General features: G+C 34.4%; 1 protein-coding gene across 7 annotated transcripts in view; it reads right to left on the minus strand.

The window, feature by feature from the left end:
- RAP1GDS1 (Rap1 GTPase-GDP dissociation stimulator 1) overlaps positions 1-19,067 on the minus strand; it is a 155,926-nt gene that overhangs the window by 95,595 nt on the left and 41,264 nt on the right. For 6 of the 7 annotated variants that reach the window (XR_013827936.1, XM_079919282.1, XM_079919285.1 and 3 more), the window contains exons 3-4: positions 4,156-4,278; positions 1,320-1,445 (exon numbers count right to left, since the gene is read on the minus strand). Coding sequence is in view for 6 of the 7 variants with exons in the window: in XM_079919282.1 (XP_079775408.1) it covers positions 1,320-1,445; positions 4,156-4,278 (249 nt within the window). In the remaining variant the exon portion in view is untranslated. Of the gene's footprint in view, positions 1-1,319; positions 1,446-4,097; positions 4,279-19,067 lie in introns of those variants that run through there. The other variant, XM_079919286.1, reaches the window with a different exon arrangement.

Genomic DNA, 19,067 nt, shown 5'->3' on the forward strand with positions numbered 1-19,067 from the left:
ATCAATCTTTGCCTATTACTCTGCAGGGGTCTATTAAATATACACTGTTAAAATTAATCATATAAAATACACATTCATTCTTGAAAGCTAACGTTAGAAGCTACAGTGTTTAATAAAAATCCTAAATATGAAAATGCAAGTTATAAACATAGAGCACTAGGATTTTATAAACAAAGCTAATACCCTAGGATAGTAAGAATTGGAATGAAGGCACAGATAGGTAAATTTATAAGCAGCATTAGGGACTGAAATTCTCCAATTAAAATTCACATTAAAAGACATCCCGTGTCCTCAGATATAATATATAATATTCCAGAAAAAGGAAAGAATAAATGAGGCTAGTCTTACCACCACTGCTACAGAGAAGTTATAACTGAAAGCTGTAGTTTCAATCTTTTTTTCTGCTTCTTTCTTTTATTATAAATAAATATGTTTATGACTTTATTTTGTCTGGCTTATATGCACAAATCACTTTTTGAAACACTGTGTATTATAAAAGAGCTATCTATGATTTTTGTACGTAAACTCAATGGGGAAAATAAACAATAAAAGTTATCCTAGTTGTATAAATAGAACTAAATTCTTAGGAGACTTTAAAGGTGAATGTTAAAAAATGTGTTTTTGTCTCAGAAATCTAAGGAAAATCAGGATAAGCCTAATTAAACTGAATATACTCAAGATTTTTTTCTGTATTTTGTTTGCATATACGTGGGAAGGAAAAGTAGAAAATGTAAAAATTTTGCAATATCTATACCCATACCCAAGTTCTTGCTTTCTCTTTGCCTAGTAGAACAGTATATTATATAAAGTGGTGAGGATGACAATGACGTTATGACAAATAGGAATGGAATCAATGCAAGATGCAATAGGCCAATCTAGCTCTTGAGAAGATAATGGTTTTTATGAATGGCTTTACTGAATTGCAGGTAATTAAAAATGTATTTGGACAGACTTAGAAACTAAAAAATGTGTTCAGAAGTATTCTCATGCAGAGATGGTACTTCAATAAAACCTAATTGAAAAGATATATTTTTTTCCTAAAATTAGAAGCTCCAATTCTTAGAAAATGACTTATTTTCCTCTGAAAATATCATTTGTGATATGAGAAAAAGAATTCATTTCAGATAAGTCTTAGATAAAAGAATACTATGGCCCGAATTTCCATCGATTCAGCTACATAAGCAGAGCTAAGTCATACTGGCTCACATTAATGTCTTAGCCTAGAAAAGACAGTGCTAACACTAAAAGCAGAATTATTATGAAAATCGTAATTCTTAAACAAAAGTTTATAAGTGTACCATTGCTATTTCAACACTTACGGCTATCGTAACATATGTTTCCTAGAGCCCTGCCAGTTTGAAGCAGCACTTCCTGGTCTTTGCTATTTAGCAGCTGCACCAGTGGTGAAATTAATCCTGCATCCACACATGGAATTCGCATAAATTCTGAAAAGAAGAACATATTTAATTAAAGATATAAAGATTCTCAATTACATAAAAAACCTCCCTTAATAAAATAAATGTCTAATATGAAAATGTTTAAGATGGCTTACTATCTGAAGAGTACATTTCTGTCTAAAAGTATCATTACAACCCTACTAAATACTTCATGAAATAAGTACACAAAAATGAGTGGGGTCATATTTTTCTTTGCTGATAGTCTCTACCATAAACCAAAAGAATTTTTCATTAACTTTCATTATACCTAATTTATCACTATCTTCTTATACCTGGATGTTATAAGAGGAGGAAGGTGGAGGGGGGAGGGGGGAGGAGTTGGAGGAGGGGAATAAGATGTAAAGGTTTTGTTTGCTTTCACACATTTTCAACTTCAGTTATCAGCACTGTAGACACATAACAGTACCTCGTTTCAGAAATTTGTTGTTGTTGTTGTTATTATTAGACACTCAGAGTACAATTCTAAAGAGGAAGAAATATTCAGATACTTCCTCTTTTACTTATTTTTCCTTTGCCTCAAATCCATCTTAAATCTGTTATATAGGGGAACACTTTATTTAAAAGATATCAAAATCTTTTACTGCAATTTATGGTCATAGCTATGCTCCCACGTTAAACTTGCCCCTGGAACTTCTTACTAATACTCTGGATTTTGAACATCAGCACATAGTCAGGTACGCTAATTTTTAGAGAGTTCCTTTTGTATGTACAAATTTAACCATAATTATATTTTATAATTAATCCAAATCTAACAAGTATATGCTAACACTTCTCTTCTATTATTATATAACGTGCACAGCAGAGTGACGATGAACAGATCAACTTCCAATTTCTTTTTTTCTCCGGTTCACACAATCTTCTTTCATTGTCAAGTTTCTAACCAGAAGAAATATAAGGCTAGTTAATATCTCTGTTGGGTCATGTTGCATTTCTGAAGATATTTATTTAAAAAGAAAGACTCTAATCCACTTTCTCAGCCAGTCACTTAAAAAAGAAACAATGTGACGATTAAGCAGTAAACAACCATTTAAATGGATCCCATTTATTTTAACCAGTAGGGATTAGTGGCATGCCCTTAACAAGCCTCTGATTAAAAGTATAAATGCTATAAATTATGTCTTTAAAACATAGTTGTCATCTACTAGAGTGTAACTAGAAGCAACCTCTAGCAGCAGAGTTATCATGCAACTGTGACCAAGTATTATAAGGATTGATACTATTAAGTAATAAGATCATATAGGAATGGCAAGCCATTTCAAAAAAAAAATCTATTCAAAATTTCTCAATCTATGTTATGTGTGTGTGCTCATTCTTAAGAAAAAAAGTTTTAAGATAAAAATTGATTTCTGGAAACTATACTGTGTTTCTAATGAAGTTAAAAATAAATTACTTGATCTTAAAAATCAAGCTGCTTTGCATCTAAGAAGATTTAGATAGTGGTTGCTCTAAGTTAACAAACAATATCTGAAGGGGTTTCATTTTCAAACTAGATCTGCTTCAGGAGTTCTTTGTTGTCCCAAGGTGATCCCTATCTATTCAGAGCAGTTCAAATCTTCTTGAAGTACACTAAATACTCCAGACCACTAGGAATCTCTGAACATTTATGACCAGCTCAACTCCAGAGCACAGCATAATGATTATAAATTACAATAGCTTAGATGTACATCCAAACAATAGATGGTCAGTTTTCATTAACAACCAAAAAATGATTTACCAATATTGGAATTTGGAAAGATATTTTGAGCACCTCTAAACAAATGAAAAAATTTCATGGCAATTCTTTCTGGTAACACACATATGAACAAGTTGTTTTACTGGGCTAAAAACATACTTTACAATGCCACCTGCCACAGTGACTCCACAATGTATAAAACTGTGTAAAACTGAAGCCAGAATTTTAAAGTTTCTTTTTTTAAAGTATAATATATGCAACTTACTAAAATAAAAGAACTAAAAATAATATCAAACTTTGACAAACTGAGGCATACTAATGGTATTACATTTAGCATGGCCTCCCCTTTTGCTTAAAAACTGCTTTAAGAAGTCAGTGTTTTTCTCAAATTGACTAAACTAAAATCATACACAAATATTTCTGCTACAAAATAATTCTTCCAAAGAATCCCCTCTCACTGGATATAAACCATATATAATGGGACGGCTATTTTATAATCTATGCTTTGCTATCATTACATGGAAACCTAAGAAATAAATGTTTCTCATGAAGATGAATTCAGAAACCAGTATGTATTCCGACTACACTGTTGCAGTCAAGTGCCAACGTCAGTAGGTCAGACTAAAAAGAAAAAAACAGTGAGTTTATCTGGATATAACACAAGCCAACGTATACACTGAAAAAGGGTAAGCTCTCCTGTGACAATGAAGACGAATGACTCAGTGGCAGCTCAAGAATCCTGTAACCAAAGCAATAAATGATACAGGTACAGGACTAGCAGTGCTGTTCTTTAATTCTACTCTGAAGGAATGGAATAGCAAATGGGAAACGTACGAATAGAATGACTATAATGATAGTCATTTTAAACAACATTTCATTACGTGAAAAAAGTCAAAGAAAAAAAATAGAAAGAAAGTAAAAAGGTCTAATCTACAAAATTAAAACATAAATTAATAAAACATACTGACAGGTAGGGTGTAAAACTGAAGATGTTCCCAGCAGAAAAGTTCTTGAGGAAAACCTCACCATTTTTGGCTATTTCTGCTATGATGTTAGCTACTTTGGCTGTGCAGGAAGACTGTGGAACCAACAGACTTGCAAACAGTTGAAGTATTCCACTTCCTTGGATTTTTTCACTTGTTTCCATATCTGAAAGAGATACATACAAAGAGCTTCAGTGAACATCTTCAACACTAACACTGACAACTTCATCTACAATAAATTCTTTCTTTAAGAATTTTCACCATCCATAATAGAAACAGTTCATTATATATCAAAATGTGTATATTTATATAAAATTACCTTCAGTTCCACAAGCTGCTTTTACGTTCAGTTTTTATCTATGCAAAACACTTTCTAATACAATCTTTTCTAAATCTACAGATTATAAAGGAATCCTTTCTGAATATACCATTTGCATACCAAATTTACTTCTCAATGTTATTTCCAACACTGTCTATTCAGAGTAGGAATGCTTTACTTTCTACTTCCCTTCTGAATTCTCTAACAGTGTGTTATTAATACATGTGAATTCTATGATTACCTATAATGCTACAGCAATTAAAAAAAGTAAGTGGCAACTAAATATGCTAAAAACTCATCTCATATCATTTTATATGCAGTGATAGAAGAGACTATTCAGTTCCATATGATTACTATGTTTCTCACACAACTTATTCAAACCACCACTAATGAGAAAGGGAAATAGTCAACAGCAATAAGCCCTGGTATTTAGAACTCTATATGGTGATATAGAAATTCAAGAAGACCTACTTCTTTCCTTTTCTTTCCATCTTTGTTAAAATACAAATAAAGAGCCTTTGTATGAAATCAAGCTGCTTCATGTAAAAAGCATGACCTATTAAAATAAAAAACAGGAACACCTGGAATGATGATGGAAATAAAGACAAGCTCAAGGAAACAAAATTTAAAATCACTCTTTGGCTCTTAACAACGAAGAGGAATGGCATTGTTTAAAAACAGGGAGCTCTAAGGCTCATTAAGACATTCTATTTAAATTTATTTCCATGTGTAGCTCCTCTATATCCTTTACATCCTTTGGTTATACAAACAAACAAGAGAACTCTAAAGATTTCTTGCTAAGTAAATGGCAGCTGCTCTGATCAACAGAGAGTAGGGAATCATTTTTAATAATTTGAGAAAGTCTACAAAAAATTATCTATTTCTTTATAGTAAGCGCTGATTAGGGCTTCCCTGGTGGCGCAGTGGTTGAGAGTCCGCCTGCTGATGCAGGGGACGTGGGTTCGTGCCCCAGTCTGGGAAGATCCCACATGCCGCGGAGTGGCTGGGCCCGTGAGCCATGGCCGCTGAGCCTGCGCGTCCGGAGCCTGTGCTCCGCAACGGGAGAAGCCACAACAGTGAGAGGCCCGCGTACCGCAACAAAACACAATCTCTTCATATAGTAAGCGCTGATTGTTTAGCTCAGTGTTTTTCAAACTGTGGGTCCCAATCCATTAAGAACCCTGAAATCAATCTAGTGAGCAAGGACCAGCAATTTCTTAAAAAGAGAAATAGAATCAACAATATCCACAACAACAACAAAAGAATAGAAAAAAATTCTTTTGCGGACAGTAAGGTAAAACACTGAGTGAAACACATGCACATGTAACTGTATGTGTGTGCTTACTGAATGTAAAATGTACCACTAATCGTAGATTCTGGTCAAAAAGTTAAAAAGCAATGTTCTGTGTAACCCAGGACTAGCCAGGATTCTGGGTTAAAGAGGTATAACACTCTTAACATTATCAGAAGACGCTGGAATTGTTGAATGGCTGAAGCAATAGAAAATTATACGGAAAATTATTTATAAATTTGTGAAAATTGAAAATTGTAAAAGTTCCATGGATTTGTTATCTTAAAAACATTTCTTTGCAATTACTGCAGTTACTTGGGTATATGTGCATGTTTATATATGACATTAGTACAAAAGATCAAGTAATCAAAATTAGTCAACGTTGAAACTCCATCCATGCATTTCCTTTTCCATAAGCCTAGTACACTTTAATACAGCTAATACTATTTTGGTTTTCTTACATTTTATGTACTGTAATAAAAAAGGATATTTTGGAGATACTTTAAAACAGTGCTTTTTATTAGGTGAAGAAACAGAAGCCCAGAAAGATAAAGTAACCTTGTCTAAAGTCACCAATAATCATAGAGCATGAAGAGCAAATTCAGATTCTACTACACTAACAATTCAACATGTGTATCACCTGGCAACCACTGGTGTTATTTTTTAGAACAGAAAACTTACTTAAGCATAAGTAAATGAAATTTGTCTTTCTGTACGCTGCTACTCACTGGTTTCTCACAATTCAGATTATTACAAATGTAAAGTACACATGACAGAACATAAACACAGGAGCTGTCCTTTCAGCAAGCGCATTTATAAAATACAATGTGGCTTTTCACTTTTACTTTGTTTCTTGGATTAAAAAATACATTTTTAAGGTACCACCTGAAAATCTGACACCAAGTTTCTGTTAATTATTATTATCATTATTATTCTTTCTAGCAAGAAGTCAAAAGAACTGAACTGTTTGCCATGGTAAAATTCTTCCTTTTCTGACCACTGCTACAACGGTAGGACACTGGGGTTGACTGCCCCAGGGGTCTTGTCCCACCATCTGCTGGTGCTAGGATGACAGCAAGAATCTGGCATGAGGGATGAATCATGATTAGATGTGAAGCTGAGGCATTTGTGTGTGTGGAGGCGAGCAGTTAACTGCAAATCACCCAGGCACGTCTCACTTTAACTATAACTAAAAAAATGGCTTAACATCAGAGCTGAATGTCAGGGGCACAGGGAAAAAAAGAAAACAAAGCAATACAAGACTCTTGCACTCTGATGAGTTTCCATGGATTACAATCCAGGGAACTGGGAAAACAATTATAATAAGATGAATCAAGATTTGGGAATAGTATTTTTTTAATACTATTGTCAGAGAAATAAAAGGGAAAATATAATCTGGTTTTTCACATAAATCTGATTTACAATTTAGAAAAATCGAAAAGGAATTCTATTTACTTGCTAGCATGTGGATTTATATATAGGTTTAGAACTTAAACAGCTGGGAATTATCTTCTTTCGTTTGTCATGAAAACATAAAGGGCCAAATACTGCTTATCATTAAAATGCCACTATCCAATAAACAATTACAAAGTTTCAGCCTCATTTCATATATGCTTTCTACACTGGCATTCTACTGCATCTCACAATGTGTATCTGTGAACTAAACATGTTCACAGATATCTATGAGCACCGCTGAAATGATTTTAAGAGAGCATTAAGAAGGCGTCAGTGGTGGTGTTTGCAGGTCTAAATGAATGACTGCTTGTAAAAAGAGATCATGTGTTGTGATCAGGAGTCCTAAAAAAAAAAAAGGCAGACTTTTCATTATCTTTAGCCATACTACTACTGACATTGGAACTATACCCATTTTAAATAATTGCAGGAATCAATTCCACTTCTTTCTCCCCCTTCACATTTAGGTGCAGTCATAAAAGCGTTTGAGTATGCCTACAAATTATAGGCAGCTGGCAGTCCTTGAATTTTGAAGGACCCATACATGAAGGGCAGTTGCTACTCTAAAATAATATCTGTGGAGCTACGGCAGGAGTCATATCCATTAGAGTAGCCCTTGCAGTTCTGCACTCATTCTGTCTCTGCAGTCCTATGTCCACACCCCACCTGACCCCCTGGTGGCAAGGAGCAGCTTCGTTATGAAACTGCCAGGGACAGAAAGAAAAAGAAAACTGGGCAATTGGGTCAGAGAAACTTGAAAGAAGAGTAAATCAAGAAGCTGTGCTACAATGCTATAGGGAGAGGAGAAGTTGAAGCACAACTCATAGAATTTCTCAAGACCAATAACCCAGGAGAAGACAGAGAATGGGTGGAATAGGAATGGGAATTTAAGATATGGCTCGAAAAATGCTAAAGTTCCCAACAAAGCTGCCAAGTAAATACATTAAAATGATTGGCTTTACAGTTAAATATCAGGAGCAGGTTTTCAGGTATGCTGCTATAAGCTGAATTTATGATGTTATGTTGGCATATAGGCTTTATGAGGAGAAACTAATGAAGAGCATTTGATAGCCAATTTACAGTAAACTCCAAATTAGAAAAACAAAAATAATGACTGTTATTACTGTGACTCCATTAGATTAAAAATGTACTTGGATTATTTACTTCTAGTTATGAGAACAATAAAGAATTGCTATTTTTACTTATATTATATGTCCAAGGATCCTCGTGACTGACTGTGAAGAGAAGACTCAGATTTGGGATTGACTGCAAGGACAAGGAATATGACTCCAGGGCTGTGTGTGTACCGTTGTCTCTGGGGAACTATTTATTTCTCAAGGGGTAGATTTTTAGAATAGGGTGTAACAAGAGATCTGGCCCTGTGCCTGGGAGATCTGATCCAAATCCAAGGTTTCATTTCCTACCACACAGACGAGCCCCAAATCCTCTCTCCCTTTATCCAAAGGAAAACAAAGCATGTGCGCTTGGATATACAATAAATACCTCAAATTTATCATTTCCAAAGTCCAATTTACTCTCTTCCTTTCCTTTCATTTTAGTCTCTATTGCAGTTAATGGCAGGGAACCCATCTAAGCCAGAAGCCCTAGAATGATTATAAATTTTTCTTTTAGTAAATGCCTTGCTACCGCCCATGTTAATCAGAAAGTACTGTAAGTTCTGTAGATTCCATCTGACTAGCATCTTGTGCATCTATCCTTTCCTTGTTACATTCGTGCTACTTCCAGTTCTCAATTCTGACCTTTATTAAATGCAACAGCCTCCTCAAGAGTCTCCCTAACTCCAGCCTCCCCTGCAACTGTCATCTACATTGACAGCAGAATAAGCTTCTGGAAATACAAATTTTATGTCACTCTCCTACTTTAAATCTTTAAATGATCGTCTATAAGTTTTAATTAAACATTCAAGCACATCCATGACATTTATATTTCCCAACCATATCTCCTGATACTCCTCCATTGATATCCTACATTCTAGCCACACTAAATTGCTTACAGAAATCTAAATTAATCATTTTATTTCATACTTTCTTACTGCATTTGTTCCCTCTCTGAAATGCCACACCCACACCACCACTATAGCTAATTCCTACACAGAGGCATAGTGTCCTCATTTAAAGGCACCTGACTGAGAGCCATTTAAACTTTTAAAGATACCTGACTACCATAAAAACTCATTTTTTAAAACAGGCATGTGACACAGGCATGATAGGTTATGTTTTCTTCATACTACAAATAAAGCTATATGATTGTATTGGAAAAGCAATAAGAAACCAATTTTTCTGATTCCTAGTCCAGTGCTCTTCCTAACACAACTGTTAATTTAGAAGATATATAGTGCTAACAATACCTTGACCAGATTCACCAAGTTATTACGTGACAAATATTTTTATTTAACATATTTTTCAGAAGTAAGAACTAAACTAAGACAACTGGGTAAGAAAGGGATGCACAGTATTTTGAGATAGATAAATTGACTCAGTGATTGAAGGAGAGAAAGGGAACTGTGTACAGAGAAAGTGAAACAGGTTTAAAATATATTTAAAACACGGAAGAGGACTATACTGGGTATAAGATTAAAGGGCCTGATAAATGAGAAATTAATGTTTCTAAAAGAAAATGGAAGTATATGGGGGGTTGTTATAAAATGCTTTTTCTTTCACTGATGAGAATCTTTTTCCCGCAATAAAGATTTTAAGCAAATAAAAGGAACATGAAGTACAGGAAAGAAAAGGCTGGATATAGTCATGAAAAGAAACAGGGCAGAACAAAGACCCATTTGCACAATGACTCACCATCAGAAAGAGGTCTTACTAAAAGATTAAGTTGTGAGAGTCATTTATAAAATTACAATAAATGATTTTGACAGTTTTGCAGTCATTTCAATTCCAGGGATAATGTAAGCTGTGGGAGTTGGAGAAGTTATGTATTTGGAAATCACTAGAATGAGCAGGGAGATCTGCTAGTCTGACTATTTTCCTTAAACTTACCACCAACTAGGTCAGTTGCTAAAAACTGAGTTGGTTAAAAAATAAAAGAAAGATATTTGCTGAGAAATACCCGGAGGAACCGTGCTAATGATTGTGGTAAAAGCAGAGTATATAACTAGAATCGTTCAACTCTAAGTTCACAGTAATTACTGAAAACGTGGTCCCTACGGTAAACGTGGATTTCCTCACTTCATACTAAGAGAACGAGGACATAGTAAAACACAGTGAAGGAATATTTTTAGTAAAAGATCTATCTCCATCCTGTGAAACACCTTGGGGAAAAATATGAAGTAAACAAAGCTAAAGAGATTGGCATCTGTAGGTCACAGGGCAGTCTTCATGTAGGGATTAATGACCTTACAAAAATAGACCCCAGAGAGATGCCATGCTTCTTCCACCATGTGAGGTTCCAGTGAAAAGACAGCGGTCTATGAATCGGAGAGCAGGCCCTCACCAGAATCTGCTGGTGCCTTGGTCTTGGACTTCCCAGCCACCAGAAGTGTGAGGAATACCACCTAGTCCAGGCTATTTTGTTATAGCAGCCCACGCGGACTAAGACGTATGGCATAAAAGTCCTTTCATAATTTGACCCCTACTCCCTTTCCAGTTTCAGTTTCTGATTGAACTAGGTTTCTTCCCCACCACTGTGACATTGTATATGTTGCCTCCATTGCTTGGGATGTTCTTCCCATAATCCTTGTGCCCTCACATTACCTGGGTAAAGTACACTGTATTTTCAAAATCCAGCATTCCCTGATCCTGCTTATCAAATTCACCCCTCTTCCCCAATATTCACACACAATGTTGTAATTGTTTCCAAGCTGTTAGAACCTATTTGGTAGCTGAAGACTTGGAGTAGATGAGATTATCCACAGAAGATGTCTTTTTACTGAGTCCCTACCACATTGGGAATATAAGCTAAAGGATACAAATCATATCCTCAGTGAGCTGTCTAGTAAGAGAAAGAGAGAGGTAAATAAATTACCACAATTCACTGTGACTGATAACACCATGGAGGTTACATACAATGTATAATGGGAAGCAGTCACAGTTCCATGAAGATCACAGAAATTTCCATAAACAAGGTAACATTTAAACTGAGTTCTGAAGCCCAATAAAGCATGTTCTAAGCAGAAAAAGGAGAAAAATTTATTCCACAAAGAAGGAACACATAAAAAGCACTACTATCTGAAGCTAGAGACCCTAAATTTGTAATAGCAACATTCTGTACCACTGGGTGATTTTTTTACCAGCAGCTGGAGGCTGCCAGAATTGAGAAGTGGAAAAGGTAGATGGCTGATATTATCTGAGGTTTGAAGAAAAGGTAGGTAAAAGGAGAAGGATAAGAGAATCCACCTATGAAACACCCATTTATCCATCAGAATCTAGGTGAAATGGCAGTCCCTCTGTGACACTCTGAAAGACTCTTACAACTATGAATTGAACCCAGTTCTCTGAACACTTTGTAATCAGCTCTATTATATAATGTGTTATACTGTATTAAAACTTATCTGTTACTTGTCTATCCAATCGCTCCAGGGCAAGGTACCAACTAATGCATGGTGGTACCCAATTAATGCTAGTTGAATAGAACTGCCCTGTGCTTAAGGAGTTTATAACTGAATAAAAAAAGGCATACACACATAATTAATATACACCGAAATAAGTTCAACTAGAGGGATGCATAAGCTCTCCTACAGAATACTAAAGATGGAGCAACTGAGTTACATTTATTAATGTTGTAGAAGTTGTAATTACTTTTAACAGAAAAGAAGATTGAGCTTATAAGGAGACTGTCTTATATTTTAAGAATTTTCTCATCAAGAATGGAAGTCTTTTTGGTAGCATTACCAATCGCTAGCTTATGCAGAGACTAAACTTTTCACTTTGCATTAAGCTAATCAGGTCTCAGATTACATTTTTTCAAAAGCAAACATATGCAAAAATGTTCTTGAAACTTCAGACATCATTTTAGAAACTACTTTGTTTTTATCTTATCCCTCCCACATGCACACATCAGAAAGAAAAGGTGATCAATCCATAAGTAAGTTATTATGAGCAAAATGAAAACATTCTGTTTGCTCCTTTAGTACAAGGAGGAGAAAAGACGCGTAACGCTTAAATATGGGCAGAGAAAATTACCAGCATCTAAGTGAACTCACCTCAGAGAACACTGTGTGCTAAAACCCAGATGTCTCTTAAAAAAAACCCACTACTCTGCCTTTTGGAGTCTCAGTTTGGGGTTTATCACAACAAATACTAAAAAGCAGGTCATAAAATCAACCTTAGTCAAATCAACTAGACTTGCTTGTGGAAAGCTCTAATGTTAAGGGCATCATTCCTCACTAGCAGTTATCCCAACACATTTAACTATTATGCCACACAATTCATTTTGATATGTCAGTAGAATATAGAGTCCACTTGTGATGGTTACTTTTATATGACAACTTGATTGAGCCATGGTACCCAGGAATTTGGCCAAACATTATTCTGGAGGTTTTTGCAAGGGAGTTTTTGGATAAGATTAACATTTAAATCTGTACATTTTAAGCAAAGCAGATTGGCTTCTACAATGTGGGTAGACCTCATTCTATCAGCTGAATGTTTGAATAGAACAAAAGACTGACCACCCTGAACTCTTTCCGCCACGTGCCCTGGAGCAAGAGGAATGCTGCCAGCAGAGTAATTCACGTGCAGGGTCATGAAATCTCACATAGTATACTGTACTACTGCTCCAACTCTGTATAACTAGAGTCAGAAAAGAAAAGTGACTTTGACTCTATCTAAATGTGTTGGCTTTCTGAAATTTCAAGAAATTACACAATGCATTGTTTGTTTTTTAACTGGTAATAAAACAGCCAAAATTTCCAAGTGAAGGCATCTGACAACAGAAGGCACTGAATGCTACTAAATTCTAGTAAAAAAAAATTAGAGTATAAAGATTCTCTACATTATACAGTCCACTGTATGAATACCACCTAGAATATTATACCTAAACTCTATCTTACTAAGCACATGAAACGTTCACACTTTCTCAGTTATTGATGATTTTTGAGGAAAGAGGTTGTGTTTATTTTTACTTATTTGTTAATTTTTTTCTTTATTTTTGAAATAATTGATTTATAATATTATATTAGTTTTAGGTGACAACATAATGGTTCAATATTTTTATAGATTATAATCCATTTAAAGTTAGTACAAAACAATGGCTACATTTCCCTGTGCTATACAATATATTCTTGTTGCTTATTTTATAAATAGTAATTTGTGTCTCTTAATCCCATACTCCTATCTTGTCATCCCCCGCGCTTCCCTCTCCCCACAGGTAATCACTAATTTGTTCTCTGTATCTGTGAGTCTGTTTCTGTTTTGTTACATTCATTCGTTTTATTTCTTAGATTCCACATATAAGTGATAACAGAGTATTTGTCTTTCTATGTCTGACCTATTTCACTAAACATAACGCTCTCTAGGTCCATCCATGTTGTTGCAATGGCAGGATTTCATTCTTTTTTATAGCTGAGAATACTCTAGTGTGTGTATACATACACCACATCTTCTTTATTCATTCATCTGATGATGGGCACTTAGACTGCCTCCATATCTTGGCTACTGTAGATAATGCTGCTATGAACACTGGGGTGCATGTATCCCAATGATCCAGTGTTTTCTTCAGATATATACCCAGCAGTGGAACTGCTGGATAATATGGTAGTTCTATTTTTAGTTCTTTGAGGAACCTCCATACTGTTTTCCATAGTAGCTACACGAATTTACAATTCCACCAACAGTGTACTAGGGTTCCCTTTTCTCCACATCCTAGCTAACATTTGCTATTTGTAGACGTTTTGATGATAGCCATTTTGACAGGTGTGAGGTGATATCTCATTGTGGTTTTGATTTTAGTTCTCTGATTAGTGATGCTAAGCATTTTTTCATGTACGTTTTGGCTAGCTGTATATCTTCTTTGGAAAAATGTCTATTCAGGTCTTCTGCTTGTTTTTAAACTGGGTTCTTGGTTGTTTTGATATTGAGTTGTATGTATAACTAGCAGTTATCCCAACTGGGATAACTGGGTTGTTTATATATTTTGGATATTAACCCCTTATCAGTCATATCTTTGCAAATATTTTCTCCCATTCAGTAGGTTGTCTTTTCGTTTCGTTGATGGCTTCCTTTGCTGTGTAAAAGCTTTTAAGGTAAATTAGGTCCCATTTGTTTATTTTTATTTCTTTTGCCTTAGGATACAGATCCAAAAAAATACTGCTAAGATTTATGTTGTGATTTGTTATAAGACAGTAAAATGACCATGAACCACACACAGTTAAGAATATGGTATATAATACTTTTGGCCTTAGTATTCTTCATCAAGATCTTACTGTACAGCAAATAAAAATAATATAGTATCTTACATCCAGTTAAAGAGATGTATAGCTGACTTAGCATACATTTCTTCAACTCTTTTTTAATATGCTTCTAAAAAGTGGAACCTTTTCCACTTTCTGGCTATTCTTCCCTTACTCTCAATATTTCAGGCAAAGAGTTAACCTTTTACTCTCTATTTTGCCTTTAATGTTACTACTATTTTTCCTATTTCAACAATATTTGCAGTTGGTCATTAATATTAATATACATTCATAACTCAAAAACTGAAAATTGCAGTAGGTAATGAATGAGTAACAGTGAAAAGTGAAATAACTTTGCTTTTGTTTATTTACTTGGTATAAAATATATTCCCATGGTATGGCATCTCTTCCAGTTTTAACATAATAGATAAACTATAGGTTTACATTGATTAAGATTCATGTAAAATCAAACCTCCAAAAGGAGAAAAATTTATTTCAATTACCTATTTTTCTGGCTAGTGTTTCTTTTTCTTCCTCTAAGCTAAATGTTAGAAATTTAAAAAATGATTATTAATGCCAAGTAATTAAAATATTTTTAACTTTATAAAATAATTTATATTCATATTTCATTAAATCTTGACATACCAAAATTCATATAACATTACAAATGTCTAAGAGGAATCTATGTAAAACTACACTGCATAAAACTACATGTAGAACTAAATTTATATCTATGTAAAACTATATTAAAATGAAGTAAGAAAAATAATAAGCAATCAAGTTCACACTGTCAGGGCTGAGTAATACAAACTAACAAAAAAATGAACATCTCAATTTATAGCTATAAACATAATTCAAAGGCTGATATAATATGACCTTGTAATTGTAACCAAACAATTATCTGGTGGCAAAATTAATGCTCCACTGACTGTAGTTTTGAACCTTTGGGGGCTGTAAATTACTAAATTGAGAAATTTCCTAAAATGTTTATCAGACCATTTAATAATCATTCATTCTAAAATAAATAATTAACATTATTAATTTTAATTATTCTTTAGGTACTAATTCTCAATAGGTAAACGTTTGTCCCTGAATACACAAAGGAAGATATAAATCATACTGAACCTCACTATTCTACTAAATGACATTGAATCTGAGACTGTAAAACTACACTGTACTTTCCATACTTAAGAAAATCTTCCTCTAGAATTAACGCTCTCAGCAAATAATTTCATTATAAATAAACTTCAAAATAATAAAAAAGAAAAATGTTTACTATTCTTATACTGAGTAGGCTAAAGATTTATGGTTTAGAGGTACCTGTTCTTGATTTTTTTAAGAAAATCATTCTTTAATTAAGACTATCTTAACATGAAAAAGGATTTTTATATTAAGTCCAGAGGTATTATATTGAATGGTGAAGCATTAGAAGGGCTTGCCACTAATATCAGAAACTAAAATAAGATACTACTCATACCATTGTTATTTACTATTTTGCTGGCCGTTCAAGCCAACTCAATAAGTCAGCTATAGTTACAAGGGAAAGAGGAAACAAAAATAACACTTTATGTTCTGACTGCAAAACCCAAGAGAACTAGCTAAAAAATTATTTTAACTAATAAGTGAGCTCGAAAGGTAGCTGAATACAAATAAAAGATATAAAAATCAATATAGCTTTCAAACTGATCTCTAACAAGATGGCCTGGAAGTTATAATAGGAAAAAGTCCATTTGCAAAAACAACCAAAATAATGTAGAGTACACAGAAAAAATGCTTTAAATAAGATATATATGGAAAGCATGTGAACCAAATTACATAATCTTAATGAGACATAAAGAAAGAAAACTTGAATAAAAAGAAGATATAATTTATGTTTTTAGAATAACAAACTATTAAGAAGTTTTCAATTCTTTCCAAATTAATTTATAGCTTATCCCAATTTCAACAGCATTCTCCAGGAATGCAACAAAGTATTTACACAACTTCTCTGATATAACAAACCCATGAAAATAAAAAAACTGTGAAACAGATTTATGAAGAGGAACTTTCTCAATAAAGCTACTATAATTAAAATAGCATGGTTACAACACAATAATAGACAAACAAATTAATGGAATAAAATAAAACCCCAAGACTGGCCCAATTATATTAAATTAAGTAGTTATTATATGATAAAAGGAACATCCTCAACCAATAAGGAATAGATTAAATAGATTAAATGACACATGGTGTTGGGAAAATTGATTGTCTAGAAAATAATAAAATTAAATCCTCACCTATACCATATATAAAAATAAATAATTGGGGGCTTCCCTGGTGGCACAGTGGTTGAGAGTCTGCCTGCCAATGCAGGGGACACGGGTTCGTGCCCCGGTCCGGGAAGATCCCACATGCCGTGGAGCGGCTGGGCCACTGAGCCTGTGCGTCCGGAGCCTGTGCTCCGCAATGGGAGAGGCCACAACAGTGAGAGGCCCGTGTACCGCAAAAAAAAAATAAATAAAATAAAATAATAATAATTGAACATAATAAAATCAAATAATCATAATAGCAAGAATACATGTATTTTATATAGAGGCTTCCTTTAGCAAAAATAATGATTCATTAATTTCTCAAAATGTCACATTTATAAATCCCGAAGTCTACCTAATGGTGAAACTTTAACCTTTGTTTTACAATGCCAAGTGGGTACTCAGGAAATCTGAATTACAAGAGGTAAAAGTGAAAGCATTTAGACTATGTAAGAAAGCTTTCTAGAGGAAACAACCATCATGACTACCAAGTACTACAAGAGCTAAAAAGCAGTATGCTACTGCCCATACCTTTAATATCAGGTTCAAACATCCATAATCACAGCAAAGACACTGAAAATAGGTTAATTTAATCAATCTATTTCTTACTTTAAAGCATTTTCCTTTAAACATCAAACTACATTTTTCTGTTGAGAATATATAATCCTTTTTTTTTTTTACAGTCACTCTGCTCTTTAATTCAATTCACAGAACTGCTGAAAAAGTAGACATTTTTATTTAAAAGTAGAAAAAAAGGTTTGTATAGAAGGTATTTCTGTTATACAAGTATATTACACAGCTTGGGGCAGTAACAGTCCAAAAAGCTCTTCTCACCCACTGATACTTTAAGCCTAGGAGGGAAGAGGTCTATCACGTAGGGTCTGGTTCTTGCTTGATTTGAGAGCTTCTATCAGTCTCCTTTACTTCTTCTGTTGCAGGAACCTCCAACTGGCTTGGCTCGGCTGATTCTTGGATTACAGGCCTTCTGACTCACTCTGATCAACCAACTGGTTATTAATCACAAGTCCTGGAAATGGTCTAATGACTGTGAATTTAATGAACTCAGCATGTGGAAGGCTTACCCGAGGGTGTGCCATTCTGATGACCATCTACTTTTGGCATTCCAAGGCTGGAGAAGATACTCAGAAACAAAGCCAAAATTAAGTTCATCATTAAAAAGCCTGAAATGTTTGAGACAGCAATTAAGGAGAGCACCTCCTCCTCTAAGAGCCCTCCAAGAAAAATAAATTCATCACCCAATGTTAATACTACTGCATCAGATGTTGAAGATCTTAACATCATTCAGGTGACAATTCCAGACTATGATATTGAAAGACTGTCAAAAGTTGAAAAAGCTAGACAGCTAAGAGAACAAGTTAATGACCTCTTTAGTCGAAAATCTGGTGAAGCCACTGGTATGGATTTCCCTGTGAAAGTTCCCTACAGGAAAATCACAATTAACCCTGGTTGTGTGGTGGTTGATGGCATGCCTCCCGGAGTGTCATTCAAAGCCCCCAGCTATCTGAAAATCAGCTCCATGAGAGAATATATAATTCTTATTAATTCATTTCCAATTCATTATACTAATTAAAAGTCCAATCTGCATGCCTCATATTTTTTGACACGTTCAGGACATATTGGGTTAGTGTTTAATTTGAGAAGCCAGTTAACATCTATCAAGCATATGGCCACAGAAGACCTACAGGTAGCTGCAGTTACACAGTTAAATGGGACCCTGTCAGAAACAAATGTTAGGAAGACACAGCAGCACAAACCCATCAGTTTCTCCCTCAACAACTTAGTGACAGTAAGTCAGTATTAGTGTTTTACTGAGGATGGTAGATCTTTTTCAGTACATATTTGGCATATAGTATCATTTCAAATCACATTTCTCTTACATATTTTACTGTCAGGAACATAAGAAGTTTTTCAAATTTAGCAAACTTAAGAAGCAAAAATGGTATCATTTATTAATTAGCTAGTGTAAGAAAATCCAGATTCTCTGTCCATGCTTCAATCACAAAATACAAATACCAATGGAGGCTTATCTCCTTCTGGAGACTGTACATAATGAGAGCTTTCTTTGCCCCTTGTGAAGTACAGTGCTTAAAAGCATATTAGAAGGCAAACAGCACCCAGTAACCATGTTATTATCTTCTGTTACTAATCTTGTGACCTGTGAAAGATTTCAAGATGGTCTTTCTCATTATTTCAATCAGATTCAAGCCTTTCTGTGACCCCTCTTCTACGA

This window comes from Stenella coeruleoalba, assembly GCF_951394435.1.
Source record: "Stenella coeruleoalba genome assembly, chromosome: 4".
Taxonomy (NCBI): Eukaryota; Metazoa; Chordata; class Mammalia; order Artiodactyla; family Delphinidae; genus Stenella; species Stenella coeruleoalba.